The following is an 11,355-nucleotide window of genomic DNA, read 5'->3' as shown; positions in this document are numbered from 1 at the left end:
CAACATAGTGAAGATGTTCAAGTGCATATAAGGGAAGGAAATGGGGTGTCAGTAATTGGGCCTATTTCAAAAAAAAGGTCCAGCACCTGAGCGTAACACCTTCTTATCAGGGTGCTTAAAAAATTTCAAGCTGGTGTTAAGAGAGTGTAAGGATTTGAATTTCTCTGGAAGGGCTGAGAGAAGATTTGCATGTGTGGCTATGAAACACTTTGGCCACACGTCAGAGTTTAACAGGGAGGCTAATTGATTTGCTGTCACCTGGGCATCAGGTTCACTCTTAGGATTCAATTTTTTTTTCAGCCCGTTTTGCATATTGCATCGATCAGTCGAGGAGGGGATGAGGAGGGGTGTTGGGTAAATGAGCAAAAAGCGCAGAGGCTAGAGGATGAATTGTTTACTCGCATAAAAATAACCTTTCAATAGGAGAAGATGCATGGTGTAGACTTCTGGTGGTGTTCTGCTGCCCCAAGCAGATGGCATTCAGCTGCTATTGATCCAGGCCCTGCAGGCGAGCGGGGGGCAGTTCTGGTCAGGGCACAGAGAGCAAGTCTGTCCATCCTAACTGCCTCCTGAACCATCCCTCAAAACAAAGGAAGACACAATGTGAGAGTGCAACCAATAGCATTTGTATGTCGAGTGAATAGGTGTCAACTGCAAAATACTCCATTATCTGTTGACAAGCAATTTATGTCTCTGTGAACTTTGAAGTTTTACCTTGGTGTGGGACTACAAAGCCACACCAATGTTTAAGAGCTTCATAGCCTGTATTTCGGAAGCACAAATGCTATACAGAGAAGAACATGAACAGTGACCTCTTCTGACAGGCATATAGACAGAGGTAAAAGTAACTGAATGGAAATCATCATACAGTTATACACCAATAACGAGGCCTTGATGCCAGGATCAAGTAAGCGGCTGCCCAGGATTCATTATTTCAAGGATGAATGCTCTTTGCAGCAGTAAGAAAAAGATACCCCCCCCACACACACACCACACACACACAACTCTTCTATGTCTCACCCCAGCTCCAGCCTTCAGCACTAATTAGTTTCAGAGGGAATGGAAAAGGGGGCTGCATCCAAGCTCTTCCCGCATAGCATCGGAGTGTGGAGGAGATGCATTAGTGAGACAAAAAACCGGGGAAAGGCTTTAACCTCACTGTAAAACTATCGGCGCTGCGGTTGTGGAGATTTTGAGGGTACCTGCAACTTCAAGTAAAATTTGATGTTGTGGAAAATATGTTTAAACAATCCATTTTAATTTGCACCAGGTGAAACATTTCCTTGTCTGAGTTGGAACAAGACTCTTTTGGACTAGACCTGTGTGCTTGTTTTTTCACCATTTACACCATTTACATAAGCCAGTTTTAAACGTGATAGTGGCCTATGATGTGGACATTTTATTTATAGAGGATGTGAATCATAGTGCCAGACACAAGAGAACAGGTGCTGGTGATTGTTCTTTGCCCTCAACCTTCTTCTATGTTAAAAAAATAATAATTTATTCCTGCATGGTGCCACCTGATTTATTAAACAACACATTATTTTCTGGCTTCTGAGACTGTACATCCTGCTCATGATAAATGTAGTGCAATGCATAAATTTAACACAATGGCTCTTGTGTAAATGCAACATCTTAATGATTAAATGTTAAAAACTTAACTGCTTTCATCCATCCTCTCTGACCTGTCTTGCTATTTTAAGACTTTATGTAAGATTTTATTAAGTGGAGGCATTTTTCAAGTGGGGCTTTTCTTGTTTGTGTTTTCCTTCATACCAAAAAGAGGAGGCTGGGGTATAATCTTAGAAAGTAGTCTGCAGAAAAAGCACTATTACAACTAAGTGTGTTTTAGAGTTTGGTGAAGAGAAGCTTCAGTTCATTCATAAAAATGACCTTTTGGTATGAAAACCCCAAGGTCTGTCCACTTCAGGTTGTTCTGGCAATGTAAACAGTCCCAATTTCAGAAGGTCTGTGGTATTCTAGCCCTAGCTAGGAGAAGTGTGCTCTCCAGTTTCCACAGTAATTGGCTGATGAGGAGGCTCAGGCCCTAAAAGAATGTCAGTGTTCGATTTCCCTGCGATCCTAAGTGAGGATATGTCACCATTTATGCCGCTTTCGGGTGACACTGGCTCTTCGCAGAAACTCTGGGGAAATCATTACACTGTTTATACCTCTCCCCTGTCAGGCACCACTTCCCTTTGATATTTTCACAATGTTTTCTGCTGAGTGATGGTACCTTGCGGGGGTCAGGGGAGAACAAGTACCTTTTGTAAATTCGTGACCATATTTTAATAGCCGAAAGAGAAAAAGCCAGACAATTGGTGACGTGTAGCACAGAGCCAGTAAGAGAGCTTGAAGGAAAGATCAATGCTGTCCACCTGGTGTCTTCTTCTGAGTGTAAAGAGATAGAGCTTTAACGATTTCTGGAGCTGCTCAGCCACATTTTGAAAGAGAGTGGAAATGTTTCAGCCTTGGTCCTGTGAATTTCAGAATTCCAGTTCAGTTCAGTTAAAAGGAAAAATGCTTACAACATTACTTTAACAACAAACAAACAACAACTTATAAATCTAATAGTTAAAGTAATTAAACTATGTTTCCCTAATGTTACCCATGACTTTTAATTTTGTTTTAGGCAGCACAATCAGTGCTAAATTAATTAATACAGTGATAATTGTTAGAATATAATATAACAAGGTTAGTCATTGTTATTACAGCAGAGTCAATATAGCAGAAACTGAACAGACGGCTGTAAATTATTCCTGTTGTGAGCAGGAATATGCTGAAGATCTTACTGTTCCATCAACAATAATTTATATAAAACTAAAGACATTGCTGGAAATGACACTCTTTCATGAACTCAGTAGTCAAACTGAAAAAATATTTGCAAGCTTTGGGGTAGTGTCGTGAGCAGGGATTGGAGACGGCTGCAAGCGTAGCATTTAACGATGAGAGGCAGGCAGACAAATCCAAATTATAGTGCAAAATCATGGCCAAAAACAGGCAAAAGGTCAGGCAATCGGCAAACAGTGTAGACAGGGCAAAGGCAGAATACGAAACCCAAGAAACTGGGAACAAGGTCAAAGAACCGGAAAGAGAACACAGAACAAAGGTTTGGTAACGCACTGGCGGCAAAACACAGAAACAATACTTCGCCCAGAACAAAGACACACAAGGGGTTTAAATATACAATGTAATCTTATGGGATAACACAAAACAGCTGAGACATTAGGAAAGAACCAATAACATAACAGGAGCAGAGACAGGCCAAAAACCAAAACAAAACACATGCATAACAGTAAACACAGTCAATGAAAACCCTGAAGCGCACACTGTTGCGCTTCGAGCAGTTCATGCGCACTGAATACTCTGGCACTCAGCTTGAGGGGAAATCCATGACCGGTAGCAATGGAAAGATGGTTATAATCCGTTTAAACTGTGAGTATACATTCTATGCTCAGCCTAAACAAACCAAATAAAATAAAATTAAATTAAAATAACATAATGTTGCCCTGCAATGAACTGGCATCCCATAAAGAATTCCTGCCTTGCACCTAGTGTTCATAGGGATAGTCTCTAGATCCTCTGCATTCCTAACCAGGATGAAAAATGAAGATGCATGGATAAATGAATTAATTATTGGTGCTCACAAGGGTATCCTAACACAAAGAGGGTTTAAAAGTGATTGTAGTTTAATTTATTCTGACTTGGAACAATATCATACTTACAGTCCACCCATCCACCTACCTATCAAACTAGCTATTCATTTTTGGCAGAGCAAAAGGCTCCAGGCCTGGCTCTATCACCAGCAGTTTAACATGTTTTGTGTGGGGCTGATTTGTCTGATTTTGACCTTTCCAGCAAACTGTCCCATCATGCAGCAGCAGGGCTCCTGAGGGACTCTAACAGCAATGCTGAGCCGAGCTGGTAATGAAGCCTGTCATCCAGCTCGCATCCTTTTGCAAGTCCACACCAGACACAACTCCAGCTTGGAACATGTTCTTTGTTGATTTGGTGATATATTCCAAAACAACTCTATATTTCTGTGAGAACTTCTTAGTTGCTTTGAGCACTCTTTCAATGGTTGATTTGTTATACCATGTGCCCTAAAAAAGTTCTTCACAGCAAAGTGAGTGCTATTTGATCGGATTTACCTCTAAAATGCCAATTTCTTGTTTTTAACCTTGGTTTTAAAAAACTGATATGAGGTCTCATTACCACTGAACATGAATTAAATTTGATTAAAGTTCTAAACAATTTCATGAATAATGACATTTTTATTTTAATCAGTGCATAAATATAGCTGTAGTTGTCGCCCATAAAATAATAAAGGATAAATGATAAACATCATGTGGAGGTGCGTGTACATCGCTTACCTGGGGAAGAAATGGTACCAGGATGCACTATGGGAAGAAGAAAAGCTGGCAAAGGCAGTGTGATGCTCTGGGCAATGTTCTGCTGGGAAAGCTTGGGTCTTGGCATTCACGTGGATTTTACTTTGACACGTACCACCTACCTACACATTGTTGCAGATCAAGTACACCCCTTTATGGCAACGTTCATGGCTTGTTTCAGTAGGATAATGCACCCTGCCACACTGCAAAAATGACAGAGTTCAAGGTATTGACTTGGCCTCCAAATACCCTTGATCTCAATACAATCGAGCATCTGTGGGATGTGCTGGACAATCAAGTCCGATCTATGGAAGCCCCACCTTGCAACTTACAGGACTTAAGTGATCTGCTGCTAATGTCTTGGCACCAGATTCCACAGCACACCTTCAGAGGTCTTGTAGAGTCCATGCCTTGACCAGTCAGAGCTGTTTTGGCAGTACAAGGAGGACCTACACAAGATTAGTCAGTTGGTTTTAATGTTATGGCTGATCAATGTGTGTGTGTCTCTGTGTGTATACACAGTTAGGTGAAAAAATAAGTACACCCCATGTCAACTGTTGCCTTTTTTGACATATTTGACAAGCAAACATTTCTGTTAAAGGGGGCAGTACTAGCTTCTGAGGCCAAGGGTGTACTTACTTTTCCACAGAAGAATATCACAGCTATTGCCATTTCTGTTTAATAAATGATTGAAAAAGCTAATTTTCCTTGTGATTTTGTTCAAGTATATCAACTTCATTAATAAGCACTGTTTCAAAGATGATCAAATGTTTGCTTGTCAAATATGTGAAAAAAGGCAACAGTTTCCATGGGGTATCTCACAAGTGTATAGTATCTCACAAAAGTGAGTACACCCCTCACATTTTTGTAAATATTTGATTATATCTTTTCATGTGACAACACTGAAGAAATGACACTTTGCTACAATGTAAAGTAGTGAGTGTACAGCTTGTATAACAGTGTAAATTTGCTGTCCCCTCAAAATAACTCAACACAGCCATTAATGTCTAAACCACTGGCAAAAATGTGAGTACACCCCTAACTGAAAATGTCCAAATTGGGCCCATGGTGCTTGACTAAAGACATGGATTACTGCAACCATGTCCTGTGGTCTGATGAGACCAAGATAAACTTACTTGGTTCAGATGGTGTCAAGCGTGTGTGGTGGCATCCAGGTGAGGAGTACAAAGCCAAGTGTGTCTTGCCTACAGTCAAGCATGGTGGTGGGAGTGTCATGGTCTGGGGCTGCATGAGTGCTGCCGGTAATTGGGAGCTACAGTTCATTGAGGGAACCATGAATGCCAACATGTACTGTGACATACTGAAGCAGAGCATGATCCCGCCACACAAAATATCATCACTTTGGGCTCAATTGGGACCTTTTCACTTAGGGGTGTACTCACTTTTGTTGCCAGCGGTTTAGACATTAATGGCTGTGTGTTGAGTTATTTTGAGGGGACAGCAAATTTACACTGTTACACAAGCTGTACACTCACTACTTTACATTGTAGCAAAGTGTCATTTCTTTAGTCTTGTCACATGAAAAGATATAATCAAATATTTACAAAAATGTGAGGGGTGTACTCACTTTTGTGAGATACTGTGTGTGTGTGTGTGTGTGTGTGTGTGTGTGTGTGTATATATATATATATATATATATATATATATATACACACACACATACATATACACATATACATATATACACACATATATATACACACATATACATACATTATATATATATATATATATATATATATATATATATATATATATATATATATATATATATATATATATAAAAGAAATGAAAGGAGTCATGTTTAGGGTAGAAGAGTTTATTCCAGGTCTTTACATAAATCATTTAATGCAAAGTGAAATAGTTACTAATAGTTTATGATTTAATTTGAATAATGTAAAATATAGAAAATATACTTCAGCTGATATTCAAATAAAACATTTAAAATACAAGACAAAAAGTGTTGATTTTAAGAATCTGTAAATTAAAGGGCCATGAACACAGATTTTGTACAAGAATCAACAATTGTTCAATACTGCACCAACAACACAGGCTGTTTTTGATATACAGTGACTGTATTCTTTAAAATACTCTATAGAAATAGGACTAGCCAACTTCTTAAAATTTCATCTAAAACATGTAATTAAATTAATTGACACAATACGTTCAAGTATATTTGTTTTTGGCACCAGGACTCCTAAATTAATTAATACCATTAGGTGTGAGAATTAGTTTCCTATATTACACAAATATGCTCTACTTTTGAACCCTTAATACTGTAAATGTGTTTTGCGAGTACACTAATTTGGCATCCAAGTACATACATATTTGGCACATGAGTGATTGCATCCTTGAATAATTATGATTATATAATCAAATGATATGTTTTAGCCATTTAAATGTGTCATAGAAAGAACATGTATGTATACATGAATATGGTTACTACATATTACATGAGAACCTTAGCTTATCCTTGGCCTGTTCCTTTATTACTCTGGGTTGTTTCAGTTTGAATCATAGAATTATCAAATTTGATTTAATCCAAAATAGCAATATAGAGTACTACACAGTATGTTTAGACAAACCTACCCATTTCTATTTTCAATAGTGAATGCATCAGAACTATAAAGTAAGTGGAAAAAAGTTTTATATTTTATTATTATTACTATATTTTAGATACTTCAAAGTACACTGATGGTTGCTTTGCGCATGCTTGGAAACCAGCTTCATAAGCCACTTGGGATGTTTAACAGTCGTGAAGAATTACCCAAAAATGCTGATGATTTATTGGCTGCTTTTCCTCATTTCAAAATGCAAACTATTTGTTAAACATAGATTCACTCTCCACTGTAATACTGTTCAGGATGGAGGAGTACAGCAAGCCCCAGAAGTGGCCATGCATTATTATTTTTTTCTCTTATTGTTTTCTAGTGATCACAACTTAATTTTCTCATGATATCCACGTAATAAAAAGTTGTTTTCTTGTGATCTCAACATAACAAAAGCTGCTTTCTCACAATATAATTTTATCACAAGAAAATCTTGAGAAAATGGGACTGGTTTTGCATGCACATTGGTGTCTCCAACATCGTCATCATAAATTTAATTAAATGCCCGCTATAGAAATGGACTTTATCTCCACATTAAGAGAGAAGGGTGTCCCCTTGTCTTGTCAAGTGTCGGACACTAATGTGAAACTTGTCAATCACTGTCAGACATGTAGCTGTTTCAGCTTGAGTCCGTGATCAAAGTAAAAACTAATTTGTTCATCCATGATGCTGCGGGATTACGCTAAGCTTTTGTTGCCCCCAGAACAATAAAAACATGTAATGTCAAGTACACAGAAAAATTAAGCCGTGATCATGAGAAAATATCACGAGAAAACAACAATTTTGTTATGTTGAGATCAGGAGAAAATGAAGTTGTGATCACGAGAAAGATAATAATACAAAACATAATAATAATAATACATGACTGCTTAGGGCTTCCGTAGAGCGGGGAATAGAGAAGGGAGAACTTTACAGGATGAAGGAAGGAAAATTAAGTCCAGAGCTGTGTTGTGTGCGATACTACCAACCCTCCACTTCTACAACAAATGGTGCTTTGACCTCGATCTTCCCACTGTTCACTATAACACACTCCGTGTAAGGCATATTTCTGTCGTTTGTGTCCTGGAGCTCAATGGTGTGAACAACAGTCTAAAGAGTGGGAAAAGAGAATACATATTTGCGAACAAAATTTCTATAATTATTATTCAATCAGCAATGATTGTTAATAGTTAATTTTATTTTCCTCATACTAACAAACAATTAGTGGGTCAAGAACTGTACAGTTAATCATCTTTGGAGTCTAATAACAACACACAGACATACCATGCCTTCCAAGACCTTGCCAAAGACAACATGCTTGCCATCCAGCCAGGGAGCCCGTGCTAACGTGATGAAGAATTGTGAGCCATTGGTGTCTGGGCCTGCATTAGCCATGCTGACCCAGCCTGTGCCCTGGTGCTTTAGCTTAAAGTTTTCATCTGCAAAAGTCTTTCCATAGATGCTTTTACCTGAAATGCAGACAACACTTATAAAAGATTTAAAGTACAGTGTACAAAAACATTAATAATTCATTTGGGGCTTTGACCTTAACTACCTCGGAATGGTGCTTGAATTAGAGTAAAACTTCACCTCCTGTTCCATCTCCAGATGTGAAGTCCCCTCCTTGAATCATAAAGTCCTTGATGACACGATGGAACTTGCTTCCTTTGTAACCATATCCTTTCTAGAAAGAGAACGTGAACGATGGGCACGTTAACGAAAGCTTGCATACTGCAAACTACTGTCATTTAGACAGAATTTCTTTTCTAAAGTACTACAATGATATAGTAGTTCCAAGAATTACACCACAAATATTAAAGACTGACACTTAATGGCATTATAACGAAGATCTCATGAATGAAAGTTCTCAGATATTTTGACAGTCTTTTAAATAAATAAATAAATAAATAAATAAATAATCTACCTCTCCAGAAGCGAGAGTAACAAAGTTCTTCACAGTCAGAGGCACAACCTCTCCGAAAAGCCCGATCACAATCCTGCCAACCTCATGTCCTCCTACAGTGATGTCAAAAAATACCTGCAACGGGAAACACAGCAGAAGAAGGGAAACTTTGATAAAAAAAAATCAAGCTGTTCTCCCCCCCCACCCGTCACAAAGATATGAAAGATTTATGAAGCATTATCTTAACTAGCTCTTGTCTATTTAGGTTATGAAAGCCTTGTCATTCATAAGGCTGACTAGAACGATTTCTTTCAGACGTATAAGAAAAAGCACATGTGCATATTTTCCTATTAAATATGAGAAGTATTGCTCCACCTTAGATCCACGTACAGTGCTTTGACGTGTAGGACGTGATTTTAGCTGTAGACGTGTCACCGCTACCTTCCGCTGAAACAAATAGCGCAACCAGTCTCCACACGTTCAGGCTCGAGTAACGAGTCAAGCTGGAGCGTTTTCATCTGCTATCCTAATGTGTTCCTCGTCTATTTTAGGTGCTAAAGTACACGCCATCCCTTAGTTGTGCATTTCAAAGCGGTCCAAGCTAAAATGCGGTCCAGCACAGCGTTTTCTATCTACACCGCTTTTTTTTTTTTTTTTTTTTTTAAAAAGATGCACAACACCTTAAGCCAGGAACACATTAACAAAATACGCTAATGTTACGTTAATATTTCACCAACACACTTTCGTGTGTGTTTTTTTTTCCAATATTATTTTATTCTTGACTAGAATGTAGTAACACTGGCATTTCGGAAAATGTCAACCAGAGGACGCCACTCACCTTATCCGTTACTTTCGGACCCACTTTGGAATAAACCACAGTTCCTAAAAATGACAAATAAAAAAATAATTTCAGGCACATATTTCCCCATTGCATGACTGAATATTGATTCAGATAAGAGCGACGTGCTCTTGCAGAGCTAATCTGGGATTTAACATTTACTTCCGGTATCGATACCCCTCCTCCTGGAGGATGGCGTCATATCTGGAGTACTGAAATTAAGGTTGTATTTATATATTTAAAAAAAGAAAGAAAAATAAAAGGAAGGTTGACAAGGAAGGGAGGCCATGTCCTCAAAGGCAGTTCCATTGTGAAGTATTGTGGAACTAAACTCTTAGAGTGTAAATTCAGATACACTATGGCCAAAGGTTTGTGGACACCTGACCATCACATCCATATGTGCTTTCTGAACATCCCATACAAGATTTAGTTCCCTGTTGCTGTTTTAATGGCCGCCACTCTTCTGGGAAGGCTTTCCGCTAGATTTTGGAGCGTGCCTGACATTTGCCCATTCAGCCACAAGTGTAGTTAGTAAAGTATAGCCACATTAGTGTAGTCAGACATTGATGTTGGGTGAGGAGGCCTGGCATGCAGTCTGTGTTCCAGTTAATTTCAAAGGTGTTCTGTGGGGTTGAGGTTATGGCTCTGTGCAGACCACTCAAGTTCTTCCACACCAACTTCAGTAAACCATGACTTTATGGATTTCGTTTTGTGGACAGGGGTGTTGTCACGCTAGAACAGTGACGGGAAACTGTAATGCTACAGAATATAAGGACATCTTACACAATTATGTGCTTGCAACTTTGTGGCAAATGTTTGTGGTAAAGTTCACATATGAACACATATGTCCTCAAACATATGTCCATATCTCAGCTGTCCTCAAACCTTTAGCCATATAGTGTATATTGGGATACTTTTTGAATTTCCACCTTGTCTAAACTTTCATGCCATTACTAAAACAAATACCCCAACACACATCACCAAGTCCTCAGTATTTACTAAGTGAAAGAAAAAATGTTTTAATTCATATTATAAAGAGGCAAAGCCGGAAAACCATTTTAATGACATGCTTAGCATTTTTGGGACAGCTGGTTTCATAACATGAACCACATTTTCACTGGTTTAGGCTTTTACTTTCATCCTCAATAACACATTAACAGTACACCAAATTTCAATAAGAAGACTTGAAAAAATCTCCAAATTCACCATTGCCATATTCGTATATTGTATGAACCCAGTTGACTAAGTAAAAATTGCTACATATTAAGATGTTGACATTATAATTGACATTATATAATTAATTTCTAAATAAAAGAATGATCTCTAAAAACACATGATATGGGGACTTTATGACGATGTTCTACTTGCACAAACATTACGCCTTATATTTACCGTTGTGTGCCCGGTTCATTCACTACACTCATAATTGTGGTATTTTTCTGTTAGGTTCTGCAAGACTCCTGAAGATGAATGTCACTTCATTGGATATGTAAGAGCACTTGCAAAGCCTCTTCTAGCAAGCTGGAGAAAGGCTTCAAACTGTGTGCTACATCATAAATACACTACTATGAAGGTAAGAAGATACCTATTAATAGAAGCGAACAGCCAAGCTA

At 38.3% G+C, this 11,355-nt stretch overlaps 1 protein-coding gene across 1 annotated transcript; it reads right to left on the bottom strand.

Annotated features, from left to right (window-relative positions):
• Positions 1 to 6,216: 6,216 nt before the first annotated feature.
• Positions 6,217 to 9,912, bottom strand: ppic (peptidylprolyl isomerase C). The gene is made up of 5 exons (XM_017468986.3): positions 9,743 to 9,912; positions 8,926 to 9,039; positions 8,592 to 8,685; positions 8,286 to 8,470; positions 6,217 to 8,111 (listed from the first exon to the last, which is right to left on the bottom strand). Exons 1-5 carry the CDS (start codon positions 9,836 to 9,838, stop codon positions 7,983 to 7,985), a joined length of 618 nt encoding a protein of 205 aa, XP_017324475.1. The 5' UTR covers positions 9,839 to 9,912; the 3' UTR covers positions 6,217 to 7,982.
• Positions 9,913 to 11,355: the final 1,443 nt, after the last annotated feature.

This window comes from Ictalurus punctatus, chromosome 5, assembly GCF_001660625.3.
Source record: "Ictalurus punctatus breed USDA103 chromosome 5, Coco_2.0, whole genome shotgun sequence".
In the NCBI taxonomy this organism is placed as follows: domain Eukaryota; kingdom Metazoa; phylum Chordata; class Actinopteri; order Siluriformes; family Ictaluridae; genus Ictalurus; species Ictalurus punctatus.
Note: the sequence above shows the minus strand (reverse complement) of the source record. Positions and strands in the feature narration are given on the sequence as shown.

What these genes read in the sequence shown, in the direction of transcription:
- ppic (XM_017468986.3), bottom strand. Translation starts at nt 9,838, where the DNA reads ATGCAATGGGGAAATATGTGCCTGAAATTATTTTTTTATTTGTCATTT. An exon ending in ATCTGGAGATGGAACAGGAG is followed by an intron (nt 8,471 to 8,591) that starts GTGAAGTTTTAC and finishes TCTGCATTTCAG; the next exon opens with GTAAAAGCATCTATGGAAAG. An exon ending in GCAAGGTCTTGGAAGGCATG is followed by an intron (nt 8,112 to 8,285) that starts GTATGTCTGTGT and finishes CCCACTCTTTAG; the next exon opens with ACTGTTGTTCACACCATTGA.